The 26,040-nt window shown below is 35.8% G+C and overlaps 1 protein-coding gene across 3 annotated transcripts in view; it reads left to right on the plus strand.

Annotated features, from left to right (window-relative positions):
- The window catches only part of VPS50 (VPS50, EARP/GARPII complex subunit), a 126,092-nt gene that overhangs the window by 71,790 nt on the left and 28,262 nt on the right, over positions 1 to 26,040 (plus strand). For 2 of the 3 annotated variants that reach the window (XM_003782671.2, XM_023518793.1), the window contains 6 exons: positions 2,062 to 2,156; positions 2,467 to 2,565; positions 9,618 to 9,708; positions 12,951 to 13,127; positions 16,684 to 16,802; positions 18,002 to 18,108. In XM_003782671.2, coding sequence (XP_003782719.1) covers positions 2,062 to 2,156; positions 2,467 to 2,565; positions 9,618 to 9,708; positions 12,951 to 13,127; positions 16,684 to 16,802; positions 18,002 to 18,108 — 688 coding nt within the window. Of the gene's footprint in view, positions 1 to 2,061; positions 2,157 to 2,466; positions 2,566 to 9,617; positions 9,709 to 12,950; positions 13,128 to 16,683; positions 16,803 to 18,001; positions 18,109 to 26,040 lie in introns of those variants that run through there. The other variant, XM_023518795.1, reaches the window with a different exon arrangement.

Here is a 26,040-nt window from a genome sequence, read left to right on the forward strand (position 1 = left end):
CTTCCAGAGGACTAGGATTTCACCCAGCCAAAATTTCTTTAAATTTAAAGATAAATATTTTGAACCCTTTCTGAGGTTTCTTTTTTTTTTTTTTGCAGTTTTTGGCCAGGGCTTGGTTTGAACCTGCCACCTCCAGCTTATGGGGCTGGCGCTCTACACCTTTGAGCCACAGGCGCTGCCCACCTTTTTTGAGTTCTTATTTATTGTTAAAATGTTCTGTCACAAGTAAAGCTCAGTTAAATATTCATCTGCTATTCATAAGTATTCATCTAAACTTTACATTGCCATGTCCCTAATACCTAGAGTACTGCCTAGAACACCTAATACTCAGAAAATATTTTTGCTTTATTGAATTAATCTGTAATTTATAATTTTAAGCTTTTGAAAATATACAAAAGCGTGTAATCCATTTTACATTCCTTTTGATATATAATGTGAAGAGAAGGTTTTTTCTCCCTCCTCTGGTCGGTTTTCCCTTCCCTCTTCCTGGATAATCCTTTAGCCCCCTCTTTGTTTGCGAGGCCTCTGTGTTGGAAGTTACAGTGAAAGTAAAGACTGAGGGAGGGTACACCTACCTGGGCTGTGAGCTTAGGCCTCACTGCTTTTTAGTTTCCCTTCATCCAGAGAGATAATAAATGCTTGCCTTGAAGGGCTGTTGTAGGATTAAAGGTAGTAAGTCAAGTTCTTGGCGTAATGTATACAAAGTAATCAGAAAACAAGAGTTTTTACTCCTGTTTATTAAGCCGTTTAATACACACACAACTTCTGTGTTACTTGTCCTAGTCTATTGATTTCTCTGCATATGTTACATTGTTAGCATTTTTTAAAAAATACGGTTTTTTGTTTTGCTTTTGTTAACTTTTATTTGATGTGTCTGTCAATCACTGGTTAGTTCTCATCCACGTGGGCTATCTGTAGATTTTCGAAAGTGGTAACAGGTCCATAGGTAACCAAAGCACAGAGCTTGGTTGGTGAAGCTTCATCGTTGTTACGTTTTCTGGTCAACCGCACACGGCTACACTATGGGACATTTCTGACCCCTTTGGCCCAGACAGCTTTGTTGAGCCTGGTATCAGTGCACACATCTGGAGTCCCCATCTGTTTAATGGCAGATTTCTGGATCTCTTTGAGTGTCCGAGGGGCATGCTTCTTGAAGCCCACTCCGTGGATGTGTTTGTGAGTGTTGACGGTGTACTTCATTAATGGGCTAATTGCAGACCGACCCTTCTTGTTGACCTTCTTTGTAGGAGCCGTTCCGCCAGGTCCAAGTTGGAAAGCTAAAAGATAGTACTTAATATATTTAATATAGGTAGTACAAGTCTTCAAACATTACAACTTTTACTTTATCTCTTCAAAGCTTTGTTTTTTAAAAAGTGGTTATTACCTCTTATTCTTCTTGGTAAATATTAGAGTAATTGTTCAAAAGAAAAGTTTGTGTTATAATTTGAATTTCATTGAACCCATAGGTTAATTTGGAAGAATTGACCTCTTTGCACTGTTTAGTCACCCATCCAGTCCCATGATTTTCACTTCAGTGACTTTTTCTTCCAGATTTTTTTTCGTATCTCTTTAGAGTTATTAGCTTTTGCTTATAGGTCTGACATTTCTTATTAAGATTATTCTCTGTGTGCTATATTTTTAATCTATCTAAAATTGAATCTCTCCATCTTAAGGGGCTGTGGAAGGTATACATGAAAGCTATTAATTTTTATATATTGTCTTACAACATAATCACTTCACATAGTTATCTTATTCTGATATTTTGAATTGATTATTCAACAAATTGATTATTAGTTATTTGGCTAGAAATTTATGAACTGTGAAATTATGGAGATGATTATGACTGTTGCTATTTTGTATCTGATATTCATGGGATTTTGTCTATTATATTACCCTTCAGGAAGTTGGCTTTCAGTCTAAATAGATATTCTTTAATAAGTTAATAAGAATATATTCCTGTCTCATTTTAATCTGTAACTATAGAATAAATGGTTCTGAAAATTTGTTTTCTACATTTTGGGTTACTTGAAAATATCGTCATTATTATTTTTTGTCTTATAGGATGTTCAGCTAAAAGTAAAAACCTATTTGCTGGGAACTGATTTGTCTATATTCAAATATGATGACTTCATCTTTGTTTTGGATATAATCAGCAGGTAGTATTTGAGATCTTACTCTTTAGTTTGAGTCTTTCAACCACTGTAATCAAAGAAGTCATGAATTAGTGAGTTAGTTATGTATAACTTTATAAAAAAGAGACATTATACATCCATTGCCTAATTGCTGCTGGATTTGTGTGTTTAAGTATTTCTGCCCTTTGGATATTTGTAAACCAACATGGATTTTGTGATATTTAGTATTTATTCAAATATTCAAATTTTTATAATTTGTTAGAAAGAAAACCTGGGCTTCTTGTTCTCTGTAAGGATGTTACTTAAATTTGCATAAACCTTTCTATCAAACTAGGTTGATGCAAGTTGGAGAAGAATTTTGCGGTAGCAAGTCTGAAGTTTTGCAAGAGTCCATTAGAAAACAAAGTGTCAATTATTTTAAGAACTACCATAGGTAAGAACTCTAATAAAATATGACTAGACTTATTTAGGTAATGAGAATACTTTGTTCTCTTGTTTAATCTTCTGGCATTAATTGAATTAAAACAGTTAACTTTTGAATTTGAATGAATGTGTTCTTTCTAGCTCTTTTTAGCATGGCTAATTTTTTTTATTAACCAAAATTATAATAAAATGTTCTCATTACTTATTCATTGTACATCTTAATCTTTATTTTGTGGGGCTCAAAATGTTGAACTAATTTCTTTCTGAGTGAAAGATGATGATTAATTAGATTAGGGTTTATGTAAAGAATTTGGTCACTGTTCATGCCTGCATATGTGCTGTATGAACTAGTAAGGAGAGGAGTGCAGTAGTGGTAGCACTCGCTGAAGGGGTGCCCCAGAGCATCTGTGCTTTTCTTTTTTGAGACAGAGTCTTAGTTTGTCAGCCTCAGTAGAGTGCCGTAGTGTGATAGCAACCTCAAACTCCTGGGCTTAAGCAATTCTCTTGCCTCAGCCTGCCAAGTAGCTGGAACTACAGGTGTCCACCACACCACCTGGCTATTTTTAGAACCAAGGTCTCACTCTGGCTCAGCTGGTCTCGAACCTGTGAGCTCAGGCAATCCACCTGCCTCGGCCTCCCAGAGTGCTAGGATCATAGGCATGAACCACTGCACCTGACCCAAGAGCATCTGTGTTTTAAGAGTAAGAAGGCTTCTAGAGGAGAGGATATGATATTTAGAATGTAGCTATAAAGACAGGGTTGTGTACTACTATGTTGCATTACAAAACAGACATTACTAACTTTAAGAAAGGTGACTAGGAATTATTTTGGTTGTGGCGAAAGGTGGGAAAGAATGTTTATATAGCAATGTGGTTACATGCTTAAAGTGGCTTTAAATCGAAAAAAGAAGAGACAAACATTTATTATACCTCTCTTGATATAAGCCAGACACTGAGCTTGACTTACATCTCAACCTTGAGATGTATACCTTGAGTTATATCTCACTTTTTATTCTGAACTTTTACTTTTTATAGTTAAGTTTTGATTTTGTTATTTGGTGCCAGAGGGAGTCAGAATTTGAAATTCTGACTTTCTCCTTGTTCATAACCAACACCTGCTTACAGTGGTGTGTGCTGTATCAGAAGAGAGATTGTTGAACATCAAACCTTTGATTATTAAATATATTTAAATACAGTTTGTCGCTGTTAATTTTAAACTATTAAGTAAATTGTTTTGAAAGATTTAAATTGAACCTGTATCAAAGCAGAGACTTTTGAGTTTTATAATTCAATGAAGAGGATATTTTAAAAATGTAAAAAACAAAAAAGATTTAGTTGAATCAGCCACAGGGAAATAGTGTTAAGGAAAGAACATGAAACCCCAATATTGCCTTCGTTTATTATTTCATTTTCTGCTAAAACTTAAGTGTTGGCTAGACCTATGAACAGAAGGCCTGACCTATGAACATTGCTAGGAAGAAGGGGTAGGGGAAAGAAACCACAAGACACCAGGAGCCACACCCTCCCCGCCGGGACCAGTGTGAAGGAAGGCCAGATGGCTGTCTCCCATTGATTGCTTTATGTCCAGAAAGACAATGAAGAGACCTTTTGGTGTTCCTAGGGTCGGGGAGGTGTATGCAATGTTAAAACACTATTTTATTCAGTGGGCTTCATTCTGCTTACTACTTCACTTACTGTCAAAAGGACTTTGTCATCTGTGACAGCTAGCTACGAATGTTTTAGACTCTCACCAGAATGTGGATTTGTCACAGACGTTCACCTTAATGAAATTAGAAAATACAGAAATGAAAGTATTTAAATATATCCCAAACACTCAGCATTTTAAAGGACTTCTCTTAGAAACATTTGTGAAACTTGTTTCCCATTGAGGCTGTGTACCGTAGAAGAGAGCTGAGGTGGGTAATGGTGGACTCAGGTTCTTGTCCCATTTCTTTTGCTGGTAGCTGGCTCTTGACTGAGCAAATCATTTAACTTCTCTGGGCTTAGGTTCCATCCATTATAAAGTGAGATGGCTAGATTGAAAGGTCTTCACAAATGTTGCCTGCCCATCTTTCCCTTTCGTTCTTGTTACTGTTGTCTATTGTAAAAATTGAAGCAGGTTAAATAGTAAAGATTTAATTATTTCTTAGTATTCTCTTTTCTCAGTGTTTAAAAAGAAGCTTAGCCAGTCTAGCTTTTATTCTGGATATAGTAATCGTTTCTCTAACAGCTGTTATTTGGAAAATGATAGTGGAATTCACTTGGTAAATTTGATGCCAGTGGAATTATTAATGAAGAAGGGAGAAGTCACCTATGTTTTTTAGTGAGAAAAACTCTCTTCTTGCCTTAAAACAATTTGTATGCCCCTGTTAACATAAATTCAAAATATATACAGCAAAAATATTCACAGTTAAAAGGTATAGTTAACTCCATTATAATAGCTGGAAATTTTTATATGCCGCTTTCAGTAATGAATTGAGAGTACAAACAGATAAAAAATGATGTATGTTTGACCAAGAGATTTACTAAAATTTGCCTAATTGACACACACACAAACCACTTGACAGCTCCAGAATACAGATGCTTTTAAAGGACATAGGAAAGTTTATCAAAATTGGTATAATCTGCTGGGCTAAAAGCAAGTTCTTAAAATATCAAAGTATTAAAAAATTCTGTGGTTAAAGTATATTCTCTAAGCATAGTAGAATTAAACTAGAAATAAATAACAGAGATAACTAGAAACTCTACCAGTTTTGGGAAATTAAACAACCTAGTTCAAGAAGAAATCATACAGAAAATTAAAAGATACTAATATTGGTAACTGAGTAATAGTAAAAGTATGGTATAAAGTTAAAAGCTAAAGCAAAGAGATGAATTTTTAGCTTTAAATTTTTTTTTTGAAAAGAAAAAAAGTTTAAAAGTAAGTGCTGTGAACTTTTATTCCAGAAGTTACAAAAGGACAGCAAATCAAACCAAGAGACGTAAAGGGGAGAAAATTTTAAGAGCAGAAGACAATAAAAGAAAAAGCAAATATATAATAGAAATCTCTAAAGCTACTAGCAAGACTGGGCAAGAAAAAGAAAGAGAACAGATTATCAATATCAGCAGTTGAAAAAGAGATATCCATAGGTACTTCCAGACTTTAAAATGATAATATGTAAAGTAAGACAGATGGTATAACCAAATGTATTTAGCTGGCAAAATAAAATATAGAAACCATGAATTCTTTTATGTGTTTTAAAGAAATTATATGTGGGCTTGAAAACATTTTCATAACGAAGTCTTCATGCCTCCTTGGTGTTACTGGTAAATTCCCCTAAATATTTGAAGGAGATAATTAATACCAACACAAATTCTTTCACAGACCAGAGAAAGACTGCATACCAACTTATTTTATGAGGCTAGCATAACACTGATACGCATATCAAGAATATTATTTAAAAAAGAAAAATTATAGGCTAGTATTTCAAAAGAACATAGAAAAAATCCTAAACAAAATTTTTACATATTAAATTTAGTGATACTTAAAAAGAATAATGCAACATGAACAGGTAGGGTTTATTATAAGAGATCAAGGTTGACTAAACATTAAAACAGTTAATAAACTTACTTACCAGTTGACAGAATAAAAGAAAAATACCATAATTTTATTATCTTAGTTGATAAAAAATTGACAAAAATTCTCCACTTTATGATTTAAAGAAACGATGTTTTTTATGTGATTTTTACATTCATTCTAATTATGCCCTTATATTTAAAGTGTGCCCCTTGTAAACAACATGTAGTTTTGGTCTTATTGTTAATAATGATGTTTTTTAAAAATCCAGTCTGACTATTTTTGTGTTTTATTTGAACTGATTTTTTTTTTTTACATTTAATGTATTTGTTGGCATATTTGGTGAATATTGCTGTTTGAGTTTTGAAAGTGTTATATACTTCTTTTTTTCATTTTTGTTTTCCTGTTTTCTTTTGGATCGATCATGTATATTTTAAATTTTCCTATCATGTTTTTTCTCCTCAGCATTTAAAAAAATATATTTTTTTAGTGGTTCTCATCACCATTTCAGTATGCATGCATGTTTGGCTGTAGTCTGCCTTGGGTTCGTACACTCCCAGAGTAATCCAAGAACCTACTTTGTAACCACATTTACCCTTTGTACTCTTTTGTTGTTTTTGTCATATTTTTACTTTATGTATTATCGTCTGTATACTTTGTAATGCTTAGAGCTGACTGTATTTCTTCAATCTTTAAGTCGGTACCTTTTATCACTGTATTAGTTTTATATTGCAGTGTAAAAAATATCGCAAACCAGCCTGGAAAAGGCAAGTAGTGGGTTATTTCCAAGAGCCCGTAGAGAGAATATAGCCCTGCCACCACCTTGATTTCACCCCAGTAATACTGATTTTGGCTTCTGATCTCCAGAACTGTGAGAGAATACATTTCTGTTGTTTTAAGCCACCTAGTTTGTGATAGTTTATTACAGAGTCACAGGATGCGAATACAGAAGTGAATTGCGTGATCCTATGGTGATTCGATGTTTAACGTTTTGAGGAGCTGGCAGACTGTTTTTCCAAAGTAGTTGTACATTTTATATTTTTTTCCTTGTCATTGGGGAATCATTGAGGGTACAAAGATCCAGGTTACACTGCTTGCATTTGTTAGGTAAAGTCCCTCTTATAATTGTGTCCCACTCCCAAGAGGTGTGTCACACACCATGACCTCCTACCTCCTTCCCTTTTTCCCTGTTTCTGCTCCTCTATTTCCCTACCCCCCACCATCAATTGTCTTCATATCAGAATTGAGTACTTTGGGTTCTTTTCTTTTTTTTTTTTTTTTTTTTTTGCAGTTTTTGCCCGGGGCTAGGTTTGAACCCACCACCTCCAGCATATGGGGCCAGTGCCCTACTCCTTTGAACCACAGGCACCACCCAGTACTTTGGATTCTTGCTTCTCCATTCTCATGATGCTTTACTAAGAAGAATGTGTTCCACCTTCGTCCAAGTTAATACAAAAGATGTAAAGTCATCATTGTTTTTAGTGGCTGAATAGTTTTCCATATTATACATGTACCTCAGTTTATTAATCCATTGGTGGGCATTTAGGTTGTTTCCACAATTTGGCAATTGTAAATTGAGCTTCACTAAATAGTCTAGTGCAAATATCCTTAAAATAAAATGGTTTTTTTTTTCTACTGGGTAGATGCCCAGTAATGGGATTGAAGGATCAAGTGGGAGGTCTAATTTGAGTTCTTTGAGGATCCTCCATACTTCCTTCCCAAAAGGTTGTATTAATTTGCCATCCCACCAGCAGTGTGAAAGTGTTCCCTTTTCTCCACGTCCACACCAGCTTTGAGACTTTGTGATGTGGACCATTCTCACTGGGGTTAGGTGATGTATGTTCTAACCACTATTGTATGAGGGTTCCAGTTTCTCCAAAATCTTGTTCACACTTGTTATGTTTATCTCTTCGATTATAGCTATCCTAGTAGGTGTGAAATGGTATTATCATTTGGATTTTTACTTATCTAATAAGTAATAATGTTTAGCATCATTTTATGTGCTTAGTGGCCATTTGTATTATCTTCACAGAAATATCTTTTTAAACAGTGGTTCTCAACCTTCCCAATGCTGTGATCCTTTAATACAATTCCTCATGTTATGGTGACCCCCAACCATAAAATTATTTTCAAGGACCACTGTATTTAAAGCTTTTGCTCATTTTTTAAGTGGATTATTGGTACTGAGTTATAAAGTTTTGGCTTTAGTTCTTCCATTGGATCTGTGATGTATTTGAGTTTATTTTTGTATATTATATGAGGTATGGACATAATCACCTATGGAGATTCTTGGTGATGACCTCTTCAAATGTTGTTTCTGCTCATTCTGTCTATCTCCTCGTCCAACTTCGTGCACACTAGATGTTTCGATTGTCTTACATTATCTCTTATCATCTTTTCTGTTTCTTCCTTTCTTTTTTTTAAAATTTATGCTTCAGTTTGGATATTTTCTATTGCTCTGTCTTTAAGTTCACTCACCCTGTCTCAGCTTCCTCTAGTCTACTGTTTTATTTATCCTGTCAGTTTTTAATTGGAGGTGTTATGTTTTCACTTTTGAAAAGTCTCTTTGGTTCTTTGTTTTTATTACTCCATTTATTTGAATTTTTTAAATCCATTTCATACCTCTTTTTCTCTATTTCATTTAGTATATAATCTTAAAGTTCTTATCTGTTAACTGTAGCATTTGGAGCAAATCCTGGTTTTCATAGATTAATTTCATTATTGCTTCTGTATTTTAGACTCTGTGGATATTTTAAAAACCTAGGCTTTGGTTTTAGCATAGTATTAACAACTTACAATAGGAAGAGGGAGAATGGAATACAGTAGGCACTAACTAGCTCTTTTTTCACAAGGCAGTGAGGATTTTTTTTTTTCTGTGACTGCCTATATCATGTGCTGATGATTCAAGATAGAACAATACCATTAAAAGAGAGATCAGTTTGACATAAGTGATTAGTAGAATATTGGGCATATATGTGCCTTACATGTTGATTTAACTTGTAAATGTGGAGATAGGCACTGAGCTAAATATCTTCAGAGAGTGATAATTATCTTGGTATTGTGGCTTAGTAAGTATGGCTAAGATCTATGCCGTTTACCATAAAGTATTTATTTGTATTTATGATCTCATATAGCGTGTGAAGTATTTCTCTGTGTTTTGATGTTGATACATGATTAAAGGTAGTTTTAGTGCATGAGTTGGTGAGAAGCTTTTAGTTTAGTTCCTAATAAAAGTGTCATTTCCTGCACATTCATCATTTAATTCATAGGAAAAATATTCAGAGTTCAGTAACTCTTCGAGAGTCTTTCTCCTAAGGATGATAAGGTATTAACCAATAAAAACCATTTGTGTTTCCTTTGTTATTCTGAATAGTTTCTCGGAGTCAATTATGATCCCGATGAGGATCCTGTAATTGTATTGTACTTTATTTCCTCAATTCTGTATACAGTGTGTACACTTCTTTGTGGAGTGCTCATTTTCTTATCTTTTTTTTTTTTTTTTTTAAGAACACGACTTGATGAACTGAGAATGTTCTTAGAGAATGAGACTTGGGAACTTTGTCCTGTTAAGTCAAATTTCAGCATCTTGCAACTTCATGTAAGTGTTTCCTGAGAACAAGAAATCTGTGTTTTAGACATCTGTTATATCTTTTTTTAAAAAAAATCCACAGATAATTTACATAATAGTTAGATTAAGTACAGTGCCTTATCTTCCTTCCTTGAAAATCATTAATAGCAATCCTCTTTTACAAGAATAATCCTTTCATGGACGTGAAAATCTCTTCTTAGAAAATTCAGTTAGCACACTACAAGAAAGCTCTTACTTAAAGAGTCCTAGTTAAAACGATTTCTTTTTGTTTGTATACAGAAGAGGCCCTCTGCTATATTTAAATTTTGCAGAAAATTAGTTATATTTTGCTACTGTTTAATAAAAATGCTTATTTATATTTGCACAATAGTTGTCAATTCTTTTTTTTTTTTTTTTTTTTTTTTGAGACAGAGCCTCAAGCTGTCCCCCCTGGGTAGAGTGCCGTGGCATTACAGCTCACAGCAACCTCCAACTCCTGGGCTCAAGCGAGTCTCTTGCCTCCGCCTCCCAAGTAGCTGGGACCACAGGCGCCCGCCACAACGCCTGGCTATTTTTTGGTTGCAGCCGTCATTGTTGTTTGGCGGGTCTGGGCTGGGGATTCAAACCTGCCACCTTAGGTGTACGTGGCTGGCGCCTTAGCCGGTTGAGCTATAGGCGCCGAGCCAATAGTTGTCAATTCTTAAAGGGACTAAGAAGTTCCTACTTTATGCTGCGATTTATAAATTTACTTATAATGAGAAAATGCCTCAGAAATAAAAGAGGTACTTCGAAGAAATACACTTAACTAATTTTTATTAGTTAATTGAGTCTTTGAACCTTATAGAATAAACAATCTGTGAAAAAGTATTTACGTTAGTTTGATTTTTCCCTTGATTGAAACACATTGTAGATAAATATTCCTGTGTGACAGATTTTGTTCTATAAATACCAAACGTCAAAATGCAATACATATACTTAAATCCCTGTTTAAAGAATACAGTGTGTTTTGTTTGTGCCTTTAGAAGGAATGGCTTTCTAGAAGCAATTTTCTTATTCTGGATAAACATAAAGAACATAGAAGTTACTTTGATAGAGATTGTCTTTATACTCATCTTGTACAATAGCTTCTTTTCTAGTTCTATCTGATTGCTTTCCTAACGTGGAAATATTAAAAATACCAAAACATGTTGATTAAAAAAAATGCTTTAAAGATAGCAAAATTAACATTAATTTTAATTAGCATTAACAAAATACCAGTTAACATTAACATTCAATTTAAGAATTCTAAAAGAACCAAGATAATTACAAACAGTATTTAGAATTCTAAGTTTAGGTGGTGCCCGTGGCTCAGTGGGTAAGGTGCCGACCACATACACCAAGGCTGGTGGGATCGAACTCGGCTCAGGCAACAATAACAACTGCAATAACAACAACCAAAAATAGCTGAGCATTGTGGCAGGCACCTGCAGTCCCAGCTACTTGGGAGGCTGAAGCAAGAGGATTGCTTAACCCAAGAGTTGCAGGGGTCCTCAAACCTTTTAAATAGGGGCCAGTTCACTGTCCCTCAGACCATTGGAGGGCCAGACTGTGGGCCCCAGGATGAGTCGGCTGCTAAGCAAGACAGGCAGCGGCAGCAAAAACACCCGGCAGGCTGGATAAATGTCCTTGGCAGGCTGCATGTGGTCGATGGGCTGTAGTTTGAGGATGCCTCGTTCAGAGGTTGCTGTGAGCTGTGATGCCATGGCACTCTACCCAGGGTAATAGCTTTAAATTCTGTCTCATTAAAAAAAAAAAAAAAAAGAATTCTAAGTTTAACGTCAATTTTAGAAGATCAATTTAAATAATTTTATTTGAATTTTTATTTCACCATCTAATTGCGTATATATGTTGGCTCACATAGTCGGTGTAACTTTTTGTAACAAAAAAAGTTTTGCAACTTTTTTTAAAGGCACTTTAAAACATTCCCATCCAGGTGAGCCTTATTTCCTGTAAAGTAGTTACCTCTAAAGCTATTCACAACTTAGCATTTATTTGACACATGTATTCCTGTAGGTATTATTTTTTTAAAATTTGCCTCATTAATTATCTTTTCCACTTGTTTAGAATTGTAAAAATAATAGCATGATTGTTAGGCTTTAATGATGGATTTTATTTAATGTATAGTTGAAATTTAAAAGGAAGAGAAACATATAATGCTGCTTAATAGAGTATGTCAATGAGCTTTTAAGAATTTAAAGAGTACCTTTTAAGAACATCATTATACTTTTTAAAAATATCATCAAATATGAAAAAATTTAAAGTTAAAATTAATATTAAAAATTTAAGAGTAACATTTTAAGAATATCATTGCATATGAAATAATTTTAATTGGGGATTATTCTTTTTAGATATGAGGAAAATGCTTATTAAATTTTTTGTCATAAATTATTAAATGAAGAGTTTTGTAATTCAGAGGCACTTTAGCAATTTCATCTTTTCCTCTAGGTCTCTATGTGATGTTGAACTTGGCCTGAAATCCTTTTAGACTGCTTCAGTTTCCTCATCTAGCTAGGACAATGACTTGGACAATGACCCTTTACCTTTACAGTTTGTAGTTCTGTCAATCTGATTGCACCTCTCATTTTACAGGAAACTGAAGCATAGGGAAGCCTAGTGTTTATGTAGGGAGTTACTGGTATGTAATGAGCTAATCGAAGGCTAGGAGGAGGACACTGAGACTTATCACCTGCCTCAGCATGTGGGTCTGTGTTGTCTGCTTCTTGGTATGTAAAGAAAAGTTAATGAAAGTTTATAGGCATCAATATAACAAAGAAAGATCTATACTCATGCTTTATTTTTGATGTATTTGTAGAGATTATCTTAAATGGTGAAAGGATATAAGTAAGCAGGATGTTTGACTCAATAATTAGTTTTCTCAAATGACTTTTGATTAAAATTGTATCCTACTAAGACTTTTATATTAAAATATTTTAGAAGACATTCAGATTTCTTGTGATTTTTAAAAATTTTCTGTGCAGTTCCTTATGGTAAGTCAAAAGTAGCTTGAGGCAAATGACACTGTTTTAAGTGACAGCACTGGCTGGGTTGTCTTTAAACATGCCATTTCCAAGTTTATGCTTTCAGACAGTGTGCAAGATTTAAAAGTGAATAGCCTGAAGAGGAGGATTTTCTTTTCCTACTAAATCTACATTTACATTGATGGAATATATTTATATGCTTGAATTTTATTGTTGTTGTTCAAAGGTATCTTGCTTCTTTTTTTTGATGTCTAGGAATTTAAATTCATGGAACAATCTCGTTCCCCATCGGTTTCACCTAGTAAGCAACCAGTCTCAACATCTTCAAAAACAATGACTTTGTTTGAGCAGTACTGTAGTGGTGGGAATCCATTTGAAATTCAGGCCAACCACAAAGATGAGGAGACAGAAGATGTGTTGGCTTCTAACGGGGTACGTGATGTTTTAAAAACATATTGTGAAACATGAAGTTTTTTTTTAAATATGTTATACTCAGTGAGAAAGGTAAATTGCTAGGTTTACTTATCTGCCATCCTTCTTCCTACCTATATATTTAGGGTACCTATGATGTTACTTGTATAGACAATGACTTTACAGTATGCTTTGTTCACAGCGTCCTCTTAAGCAATGTTGGCTTTGTGTTCTTACTAGATTATATTCTTAATGGATTGCTTAAGTAGTAGTAGTGTAGTTTCCTCAGTGACTATTAATATGATAGATTGTGTAGACGGATGGGTGAGGGAATAGAGATCATCAACACTTTTTCTTGACTCCATTCCTGGGTAACTAAGTGAATCATTTTGTTTTGAGTCCCTTTGTCTACGAGAGGGTGTGTGTCTTGCTTAGTTGCTTGGCAGGGATGTTTTTAGAAATTAGTAGTATAGTGATGTTTTGTTTTGAAACAGAGTCTCAGTCTGCCCTGGGTAGAGTGCTGTGTTATCCTAGTTCACAGCAACCTCAAACTCTCAGGCTCAAGTGATCCCTTTGCCTCAACTTCCCAAGTAGCTGGGACTACAGGTGTTCACCACAATGCCTGACTAGTTTTTAGAGATAGAATCTCCATCTTGCTCAGTCTGGTCTTAAACTCCTGTGCTCGAGTAATCCACCTGCCTCAGTCTCCCAGAGTGGTAGGATTACAGGTGTGAGCTCCCACGCCCAACTTAGTAGTATGGTGTTTTAACAGTACTTTGAGTAGTTCAGAAATAATACTAAGTAGAGATAGTGTGAGTTAGTGGAAAGAGTCTGAACGGAGACTATTAACTTTATTATTAGCTGTGTGACCTTTGGTAAATTATTTTAATTTTGTGACCCTTTTTTTCCCATGTTTATAGTGAGGGAGGTGGCTTCTTCACAGGTGCCTGTAGAGTGTTTTCACAAGATTTCTTTTTGCCTATGATGTCATTTGATGGGTTCTTCTGATTTTCATAATTTCCGGAGTGATTCAGTATGATTTTTATTTTAGACTTGATGAAGGTAACCTAAAAACTGTTCAGATCTAACAAACATCTGTTGAATTTTTCTCTGTATTTTAGTTTTTGAATTTCTTTTTTGTTTAATGAACATACATATATTTAAAAATACTGCCATGAAAATATACCACCACGTTTTATCATGAAGTTTAAACTATTTCATAGTAAACCATATTTAAATTATGATTCAGTGATTCTGTGACATTTTGTTTTTATGAAGTAGACTAAACTGAAAGGAATCAAAAGTCATTCCAATTATTTGGAAATAATATATCCCATATAATTGTGATTCATTTAGTAAAACTTACATAGCATTTAATTCTTTTTATTCGCAGCAGTGTATTCCGTAAAATTGCCATGAACACTGAATTAGCAAATACTGAACTATTTCTCCTAGGGGAAATAAATGATTAGGTTCCCGTGAGCCTCTGTTCACAACTTTCATTAACCAGCCAAACCTTGTTTTATGTGCGTTTCTACTTAAAACCGTCTATTTAATATACAGTAGAACCTCTGCAGTTGACATCTCCCTACATTGACCACCTCCTTAAGTTGAGTCTATTTTCATAGACTGAGCCTGCACCACAAGTACATATCAGTACAGTAGACCTAGTTTCTTATGTTGGCCACCTCTGTATGTTGGCTACTTTGTTAGAGTTCATTGGGTGGTCAGCTTGCAGAAGTTCCACTGTATATTGTTGATTCATTAACATTGAACTCATGGCCAGTAGTATTACAACTCACACCTAAATGAAACTTACTTAACACACGTATTTTCTTCAAAAGGTACATCCCAGCTGCCTTCCACTTAAGAAACATTAGCACTTCAGGCTCAGGGGCCATTCTAAATAGCAAAATCGCCAAGAAAAAGCCCCCAAATTCAGAGTGTGTGGTACTGAATAGACCATGAAAAGGATTTGTGTTTACAGTATGAGAGCTGAAACAAGAAGACAGGATATCACTTTCTTTGCCTCCAGCTAGGGACGTACATATTGGTTGACTGAATGACCACAAGAGCATCATAAATATTGACTTTGGAATTATAAATAAATTTTAGTGAGGGGCAAATTTGCAGATATTGTGGGTATCTACTCTGCTGTGGAACCATGAAACCGTGTTGTTATAACCAGGAAACTCTAGACTGTGGAACAGCTTTCTGCGTGTCATCAGGATCACATTGTCAGTGCAGGAGAATGCCTGTAATACTTGTTTTCAGTTATTAATATGTGATCTGATCTTTCTAGGTACAATCTAAGTCCTGAGAGTCAAGGTCTACATCTAAATACAGCCTGTCTTAGTGTTTTTTATTAATAGACTCTCAAAAAAATAGTTGTTGAATGAAGGGACTAACTTCTTTCCATGTCATCATGGTTTCCTCAGCTGTCATTTGGGGAAGAAGTTTCTTCATAGAATTATTTTTAGGATTAAATGAAATAATTCATGAAAGCACTTGGCACAGTACTTGGTTTAAAGCTCAATGCATGGGGTGGCGCCTGTGGCTCAGTGGGTAGGGCGCTGGCCTCATATACCGAGGGCTGCGGGTTCAGGCCTAGCCCCAGCCAAACTGCAATAAAAAAAAAAAAAAAATAGCTGGGCATTGTGGTGGGTGCCTGTGGTCTCGGCTACTTGGGAGGCTGAGGCAAGAGAATTGCCTAAGCCCAGGAATTGGAGGTTGCTGTGAATTGTGTGATGCCACGGCACTCTACGGAGGGCACTAAAGTAAGACCTTGTCTCTACCAAAAAAAAAAAGTTCAAAGCATGTTAGCAGTTATTTAACTCTAGTGATCTATAACATTAATTGATGGTGATGATAATGAATAATGCTGCCACTGCTTTCCCTGCTGTGCACAGTCCACTGTCCTGCCCCAGGCTGACATTGGGCTGTGGGACCATAAAGTTGATAAAACTATTTAAAAAGTATTTGAAATCCTGGTAAATCCACCATTTTTGACTTTGCTCTTCGTAGGTCCCTGGGTGCTAAGCCTAATTTTCCAAACTGCCCTTGGAATTAAATTCTCATAATGAATTAGATAGCCCATCGCATATGTGTTACATGTGTTTATTCTGCTGAATTAATATGCTTACTTCCAGAGTGCCAGAACTGGATACTAAACTCTTTTTTAATGAATTAGCAAATTGGAAATAAGTACAAGAAAACCTAGGGGAGACTTTATGTAAAAAAAAAAATCAAACGTACATTCTTTTCCTCTTGTTAGATCTAGTGAGGGTGCTTGTTTTGTTTCTTTTTGTTTGTGGAGATTTTGATTTTGTTGGACATTTACCTAGTACAAGGTTTATAGGAATACCATTTTCATTTTATCGTGCTTTTCTTCTGAGTTGGCTCAGGTAGGGGATGAAGAAGGAAATGGAAGGATAATATTCTTGGTAGCAAAGTTAAAGCTAAATTACTAAGAATTTTCTGATACTTGGCTATTTCTTATAATATCGGGTACTTTTATTGTGTTGAAAGGTCTCAGGGAAGGCAGCTCTTTATACGCATTGTCCTGTGTTCTCTTTAGTATGAGTCTGATGAACAAGAAAAGAGTGCCTATCAGGAGTATGACAGTGACAGTGATGTTCCTGAGGAACTCAAGCGAGATTATGTAGATGAGCAGACAGGCGACGCACCTGTGAAGAGGTAATTGTTCTTACACTGTGTGGTGTTCAGCACGTTATTTTGTGCTTTTACCATCTTGTGAAGGTTAAGAAAAAATAAGAATCAAATGTTCTTGGTGGTTATAGAGTCACATGATAGAAGTTTATGTTTTAAAAAATGTTTTCTAGAAACCTGAAAATGTAGCTTTTTCCTTCTCTAGGACAATGAATTTTCTAGTAAAATGAGATAGTTATATGAAAAGTCCTACTTAGCAAAACCTTTATTGGCATTTCACCAATCAGTTCATTTAATGGTGACTTTGGATTGTTACTGTGTCAAAAAAAAATTGGTTTGGCCATTTAAAAATTTTTAAATGACTATAAAGCAGTTTTAAAGTAGGTTTTTTTTTTATTTATACAGTTTATTTGACATTTTTGCAGCAAGATTCTTCTTTTTCTTTTTTTCTCTTTTTTTCTTTTTTTTTTTTGAGATAGTGTCTCACTTTGACGCCCTTGGTAGAGTGCCATGGTGTCATAGCTCGCAGCAACCTCACTCTTGTGCTTAAGCAATTGTCTTACCCCAGCCTCCCAAATAGCTGGGACTACAAGTGCAGCTACAATTCCTGGCTATTTTTAGAGATGGGGTCTCACTCTGGGTCAGGTTGGTCTCGAACTCTTGAGCTCAAGTAACCTACGTGCCTCAGCCTTCCAGAGTGCTGGGATTACAGGCGTGAGCCACTGCGCCCAGCCTCTAATTTCTTTTTTATGGTGTTAGAAACTTAGTTATGTTTTCAGCTCTTTTAAAAATTACTTTATTATTTTGATGACTATAATAGGCTTAATCAAAGGGGTTTTAATATATAGACATGTACAGTTTTTCTTTTCTTTTCTCTCTTTCTTTTTTTTTTTTTGCAGTTTTTGGCCAGGGGCCCGGGTTTGAACCCGCCACCTCCAGTACACGGGGCTGGCGCCCTACTCCTTTGAGCCATAGGCAACGCCGAGATGTACAGTTTTTGCAGGAGGAAAAGAAACTTTGGATTTATAAAATTAATGGATGTACAGATTTTGCAGAAGGAGAAAAACGTTTAGAAATTTAATGTTGATTGTTGTGACAATTTATGCTTTACATATAGCAGACAATCTGAAGGAGGAAAGTAGTAATTTCTTCTGTATGCTGAATAACTTACTGGCTTATTACTTGATAACCTTAATTGCAATTCTGTTTTATTTTTCTATATTAAGTGTTTCTCGAGAAACCCTAAAAAGCAGGAAGAAATCTGATTACAGTCTAAATAAAGTGAATGCACCTATTTTAACAAATACAACATTGAATGTAATAAGACTTGTTGGTAAGTGGCTATATGTTTTCTTTAAAAAAAAAAAAAACAGTATAAGCAGTTAATTACTGTACTTTTGTTACTGAATGATTTTATTTGAGGTTTCCATTGAATGATGGTGTCCAGCACAGTGGAGGGTTTAAGATTATCATATGGCATTGCTTCCCACCTTAAATGTTCCAAATAGTATAATACTGATAACAATGTCAATTTCAGTTATTTGTTTATTGTTAACTCTTTGTATCTTTGTATCTTCCAATTTTTCTAAAATATTTCAGTTAATTAAAACATGATGAAAAATTTGCTAGCTAAGTTAGAAGTACATACATGTAGAATAATGATGGTAGCAGTTTCATATTTATGCACTGTTTTTCTATCTGTTTAAAAGATCTTCATAATCTTCCTGCCAGTTAGGCAGAGTGAATAGTGATTCTCTGGCATCTTCAGACACAGGGTTTATAAGCTAAATGTTCAGATCATAGGAAGTTTTGTTCTTTTAACAGATAAGACCTTGGCTCGGCACCTGTGGCTCAAGCGGCTAAGGCGCCAACCACATACACCTAAGGTGGCGGGTTCGAATCCCCAGCCCGGGCCCGCCAAACAACAACAATGATGGCTGCAACCAAACAAATGGCCAGGCGTTGTGGCGGGTGCCTGTGGTCCCAGCTACTTGGGAGGCAGAGGCAGGAGACTCGCTTGAGCCCAGGAGTTGGAGGTTGCTGTGAGTGTGATGCCATGGCACTCTACCCAGGGGGATAGCTTGAGGCTCTGTCTCAAAAAAAACCAAAAAACAAAAAACAAAACAAAACAGATAAGACCTTTATTGATGATTTTGTAGAAGGCAAACAACATAAAGAAATGCCATTTTAAATATTCAGGTTTAATGATGATGTGAATTTATTAATGTCAGTATTTCAACATCTTATGAGTGTTCAGCCTTTATATCATGCAAATAGGTCTGTGTATTTGCTAGGTTAGGTGAGGAGATGTTATCTTGCATTAATTTTCATTTATACCAATCAGGAATTGTAGAGGTTCTTTGTAAAATCTTTATATTCTGTTTATGGGGATGGTGTTTATCTATTTCCAAGTTTGATTAGTCTGAGCTCTGATAAAATGGTCTGTGTGTGTATAGTTTTTTTGTTTGGTTGTTTTTTTTTTTTTTTTTGAGACAGAGTATCAAGCTGTTGCCCTAGGTAGAGTGCGGTGGCATCACAGCTCACAGCAACCTCCCACTCTTGGGCTTAAGCGATTCTCTTGCCTCAGCCTCCCAAATAGATGAGACTACAGGTGCTTGCCACAGTGCCCAGCTATTTTTTGGTTGTAGTTGTCATTGTTGTTTGGTGGGACCGGGCTAGATTTGAACCCACCAGCTCTGGTATATGTGGCTAGCGCCCTAGCCACTTGAGCTACAGGTGCCGAGCCAATGGTCTGTGTTTTTTAAAGTAATTTATAAATTTCATTAATGAATAGGATAAAATATACAGAATACTTTTTAGGAGTCCTCCTTTGTTTATAGCAAAACTAGCTAATAATGATTTGAGAGGAAAACAAAAGGTATATATTTTTGAGACTCACAAAAAACCGACATATTTTAAAAAGCTATTCTGTGCCTAATTATTGCCAGGGAAATTAGATTTTCTTTATCCAAGAGAGCCTACTGATCATAGTATCATGAATTACTCTTCAGAGTTTATAGAGTCAGAATTGGAAGGATGTTGAGAGATCATTTGGTATAAATTTCCACAAAAATAGGTTTTTTTCCCATAATGTCTCTTAATATTCAGTGGCCAACTAGCCTTTGTTTTATGACTCACAGTCATTGGAAGCATATTATTTTGCAAGACTACTCATTCTACCTTTAGACTGATCTAATTGGCAGAAATCTCTTCCCTACAGTAAATCAAAATCTGTCTCTGTAATTCTGTTGCTCTTGTTTCTGCCCTTAAAAGCAAAATGAGTAAGCCTGCAGTTTTTTTCTCCTGTTCTTCCAAGTGGTCATTTTTCAGATACTGGCGGTAGTTATACTGTCCTTGCTTTTCTTATATCCCCACCCTCTAATTTATTTTTCAGGCTCAGTGTGTTCAGTTCTCTTATCTGGTCCTTAGTGATAGAAACTCCAGAACTTTCGAAGTCCTTGTCATCCTCCTTAACTTTCTAGACGTGGTAGTTTTCAGTGTCTGAATACACTACTTGAGGTATAATTGGATGTGCTCAGCTTTTGCTAGATTTTGTTGAAGAAACAAACAACCCTGATGTATCAATGACTTTCAGCAATGAGGTTTCATTTTTCACTTGTGATATGTGTAGTCTACTGGTCTCTGTAGTTCTGCTCCATGTGTCTCTTTATCCTGAGGTGCAGGTTGAAAGGACAGTATAAGGATAGCACCTGGAACATAGCGAGAAGAGCAAGAGCTGAATTATATTTTGACTTTTAAAGTTCTTCTCCAACATGACACCCTTGATGTCCTCTGACATGTCCTGGCCAAAGCAAGCTAAGTTTGACAGTGGGGGAGAGAAGATGTTTCTATCCTAGGAATCATTGCAGTTGAGAGTGAAGTGGTCAGGGATGTATGATACCTGGAGGGTGGGCAAAGTGGAGCAGATAATTGGGTAAAGAATGTTATCAACTATATCTAAGTAATTTTTTTTATATTTTTTTGCCTTGCCAGTTCAAAAGAAACTAGAGGTAGTCATATTGTTTTTTAGTCTAAAAGGCATAGAGGCAGTAGAATCAAATCAAACACAATGTAAGGCGAAGACAAAATTGAGGCGGGGGAACATCGTGTTTTATCATATATTAAATGCAATCAAAATGCAATTCAACTTCTTGGTGTGGGCATAAGGAATTGAAGAAATATTATATCCCACTATTCTTATTGTTTAAGAAAAGGATACTTGGCTGTTGAAGAAATACTATATCCCACTATTCTCCTTGTCTAAGAAAAGGATGCTTGGCCGTACAGCAATGCTAGAAATGTGTTCCTGGTGCTAAATTCAGAAGTCACAACAAATTCTCATGGAAGCACTAGTGATCAACGTTGTAATGATGTTGTTTATAGTAGTATCTAAAGGAGGGCGTAGTTCTGAATAAAACCTTAGTCTGTGAAGAGAATCTGGCCATTGTAATTTCACCCTCCTCCACCACCATATCTTTTACTGGGGTTGCAATTAGGAGACAGTGCTGAGTATGATAATTGAACTTTCTTCTCATTTAGGGCTGGAATTAGGTGCTGCCATTATATCCGTCTCCTCACAGTAAACATTTAGGCCTATCACTTTCTCTCTCCCTGGGAAGACTTTATCTTCAGTTTGTGCATATTCATTAAATAGAACTTTAAGGCAGCCATTTACTCAGAGGTCTCGGACTTAGTACGATTTCACCCCCTGTTGTCATTGTATAGAGGTACCTGAAGATTATAAACTGGTGCAGGTAATGCCTCTTCTTACTGTGGGAGAAGTACAATTGTGTGAATAAGATAAATTTTTGGTGCGGGGGAAGATGAAGGAACTAATTATTGAGTAGTTGGGAAACACATTTTAGAACATTAAAGGCATGGTCACAATATCCTTTTCAAATGGTACTTATTTGCCAGATAATTAGGAGAGATTAAACAAAAGACATTAATAGGACTTCCTTGCCCTGGGTGGTACCTGAATCTATTAGAAAGGCCCAGAGAGGCTTTCTGCTGTGAGAGAGGACTAATCAGAAGGCTTACTCTTGCAAAGAGAAAATCCTGTCAGCCTGATGATTTCCTGCTGATAGCCAGAGAATTTTAGCCTTGGTATTCAAGTTTGTGTCTCCTAGAAGCAGCTCTCACCTCAGCAGGTGTGATGCCTGAAGGGTAGGAGGTAGGTTGCCAAAAATCCATACTTGTAACTACAGACTTTAAACAACAACAAACACACACTAGCACATGAATTAGGATTTCAAATGAAACTAGAATATGTACATCTAAGGGACATTTGGCTCGGTGTAGTGAAGATGCAGCTTATGCAGTGGAGAGAACAGGGAAATGGGAGGGAGCAGCTCACTGCTTTGTTCATTCTTTTCATTGGGTCATTTATTTTATCATTGAATATTTTAAGTTAAAAGGTAATGTGTAAAAATAATTTTGAAAGCCCAAGATGTAAGGGGAGCCCCCTGAATTCCAAGTCTCAGTAGCGTCTCTCAGAGAAAACCAGTTAGGTTCCCCTGTTTTCTTTTTGGAATGATTAGTATCTATACCCAAGTATATTTAATATGTGCATCTTTTCTCCCCTGCTTTTTGCTGTTGTTTTTATTTGGTTCAAAAGTTTCCTCATGCTGTACTGTTCTTTATCTGATTTATTTTTTCTTTTTTTTACTTCAGATATCTTAAGGTTACACTTAAAATATTGTAGGATATTACGCATCTTAGTGTGCATAGGTCCCATTTTTTCATGGTCCCATTGTACGGATGTGCCATGATTTATTGTATACATCCTTTATTTTTGAACATTGAGATCAGTGGTTGTCAACCTGTGGGTTGTAACCCCTTTTAACAATGAAAATACATTGCGGCATTAGGAAGGTTGAGACCCACTGATTTCAAGATTGTTCTGAGTCATTTGATACTTCAGACTTCCACAGCAAAGATCCTTGAAGAAATATCTTCCCACATAAATACAGCTGTAAAATAGACTCCTAAAAAATGTTTCTTCCAGCTGGACCAAGGAGTATATAGATTTCCAGTTTTGATGGACATTCTCAGTTTATCAATGAAGTTACTAAAGAGCTTACCAAAGAGGTTCTGGCAGTTTACCCATTCATCAACAGTCTTTGGGAGCATCTCTTTTTCCTAGTCTCACAGCAACACTGTTTTATATAGCTTCAGATGCTTGACACTCTGATATGTTGAAAATGGTATCATTCAAAAATGTATTTAATTTTTGAGGTGAAGCATCTTTTCATATGCTTAAAAGATGTTTTTATTTACTTGTGAACTATTCACATATACTACTTCTTTCTTTCTTTTTTTTTTTAAACTTATTTATCGTTTTAAAGAGATGGGGTTTTGCTCTGTTGTCCAAGGCTGGAATGCAGTGGTGAGACATAGCTTACTACAACCTCAGATGCATGCGTTTAAGCAGTTCTGAGTAGCTGAGCCTATAGGCATATGCTACCAGGCCTGGCTTATTTTTGTATTTTTTGTGGAGAAGGGGTTTGCTGTGTTGACAGGCTGTGCTTGAACTCCTGGTCTCAAGTGATTCTCCTGCCTTGTCCCCCAAATGTGCCATGATTACAGGGGCGAACCACTGTATCTTTTATTGTGCATCTTTCTATAATAAGGAAATTTATAATTAAATTAAAAGTTATCTTTTACAGAAAATATTTTTATATATAATATTCAAGGAAAAAATTTATCATTCTCTTTCATTTAAATTACATTTCAGTATTTCTATATTAATAATGATATTGGGATATACCATAATATAATTATATTAGTAAGATAGTATATATTATTATATCATTTATATGTTTAGATGTATGTGTAACATGTTTAAACATGTTAGAAACATGTTAGAAATATTTTCTGAGTTGCTAGCTGTATAGACAGCATGATATATTTTGGGAAGATAATTCTTGAACCACCATTGCTCAGTACATGTCACAAGAAAATGACAGGGGAAATCTGGGGGGCTAAGATTAATATCCAAACACCAGAATGGAAACTGGTACCAGGCATTTAGTTAAGGGTTGGTCTTGGTAATTTTTTACTCTAGTCTTCCTTGTGTCGTATCTTTTCCTAAATTATTCAAGCTGAACTTTCTTTTCCTGTCCTTCATGCCTCATTTACAGCATTTCCAGTTTGCATTTATATATGCTCTGACGCCTTTCTATGCTGCTTCTATCCATTGATTTCTCACATTGGTGTATTGTGATAAGAATAGTGAGCATTCTTCTAACTCGGATTCTGTTCTTGCTCTAGTCCCATCAGATTGTAAGTTGTTATAGATGAGAAGAGACTCTGAATCATTTTTGCAGCATCTGTCTGTAGCACCCCACTAAGTGCTTTTTATTTTTTTAAGTGTCCATCCAATATAAGTTGGACTGATAAACCTTATTTTTAAAATCTTGAATATCGTAGAAGCCCTTTTTCTTCCCTTGTCATTATCCACAATAGGAGAAACTTCCCTTCATATTTCCAGTAATTGGATTATACATTCCTTCCTCTGTCCAAGAGATGTGGCCCAATGATTGATGAAACCCCTAGTCCTCTGAGCCACCTTTCATGTGGTAACCGTATTTCTCCCTGTGTCTCCCGCTGATGAGTGGGCTACGGCAGGCCCACTGCTCTTCTGTTTCTTGTTCTTGTCCATGCTACTTGAACTCTTTCCCCCCCTCCCTGCCATCCCTGTGTGTTTCTTCCTGTATGTTCCATATTTGGGATGAGATAGTTTAAACAGTCTTTCTCCTGTGAAGCTTTTTCTCATCTCCAGATTAGGTTACATTCTCTTTATATATTCTTCTCCCTACTGTGTTCATCATAATTATAATTACCTTAAAATAATAGCAGCAGCTTAGATTTCTTAGTTGTATATCACATGCTACACAAATCCATATCATATATATGCTGTTTAAAAATGCCACCTGCCTTTTGTCACAATATCCATTTTATATACCAAATAAATACCTGAAGCTGAGAGAGAGAATAACTTGCCTTGTATCACACATGTGTTAGGTAGTAGAACCCGGGCTGTCTTATCCCAGAGCCAGTTAGCTCTCAACTTTCTTCCATGCTTCACAGCCTGTGGAGGAAATCAAGAACATTAACTCTCCTTGCTAACGTTAATTATTCACAGATCAGAAAGGATACACTGTAGCTTGGAGGCAAGAATAGGAATCTCTTGCAGTTGGTAATTTGGGAAGGGATGCCTTTCTTGGTAATCTGTGCTGTATTAAATAACCTTTGTGTGTTCCCAAAGGAAGCCATGTCTGCTCATCTCACTGCCCTCTCCTTAGGGAACTCTGGAGGGGAGAAAGAAGAGATAGAGCACGTCTGAACCCCATCTTGAACCACCAATCACATTTTTTAAACTGAGCAGGCTAACTTGAGAGCCTTGCATTTATGTCTTTATCACGGTGGTACATCTCACAGTAACAGAGTAAATAGTAAGGAAGAGCTTGTGATGAAAAGCACTGCCAGCAGTGTGGAGGCAATTTCTCGGTCTGTTTCTAGTGTTCTTTAAGTTATTTCCCAGAAAAGGGTGATGAGAAGTAAATGTTTGAATTCGTGGCAGTCTGAAAGTGTCTTTGTTCTGCTCTTTTACTTGAATGACAACTTAGCTGTGAGTAGAGTTATAGATTAAAAATTATTTTCTTTAGAACTTTGAAACTTCTATTCATTCTGATCATTGGTGTTCATTCTCTTGAAAGTGAATTTTCTCTCTTTCTGTTTTGTGTTTCTCTGTTTCTCACTGAAAACTTTTGATACTTTTTCCTTGATGTTCTAAAATTCTATATTGATGTGTGTAGGTGTGATTTATTTTTCATTAAGTGTATTTGATAGTTTGTGGTCTCTTTTAGTCTGAAAGGTCCCGTGTTCCTCAGCTATGACTGATACTAGTATTTCTTTGACAATCTCCACCTTTGCATTTTCTCTAATCTGTTTTTTTCTTTTGATTTTCCCTTACTCAAATGTTTAGTCTCTTAAATTGATCCTTTATGTCTCATATTTTCCTCTAATGTTGTCCATATTTTTATCTCTTTGCTGTACATTTTAGGAGGTTTCCTTTTTAAATCTAATCTGCATGATCCAGCGTGTTCTAAGAGAATATATTTTAAATATTTTTAAAATGTGATTGTCGGCTCAGCACCTATGGCTCAAGTGGCTAAGGCGTCAGCCACATACACCTAAGGTGGCGGGTTCGAATCCAGCCCGGCCCGCCAAACAACAATGATGGCTGCAACCAAAAAATAGC

The sequence above is a fragment of the Otolemur garnettii genome, unplaced genomic scaffold (genome assembly GCF_000181295.1).
Source record: "Otolemur garnettii isolate 467f Iridium unplaced genomic scaffold, OtoGar3 scaffold00005, whole genome shotgun sequence".
NCBI lineage: Eukaryota > Metazoa > Chordata > Mammalia > Primates > Galagidae > Otolemur > Otolemur garnettii.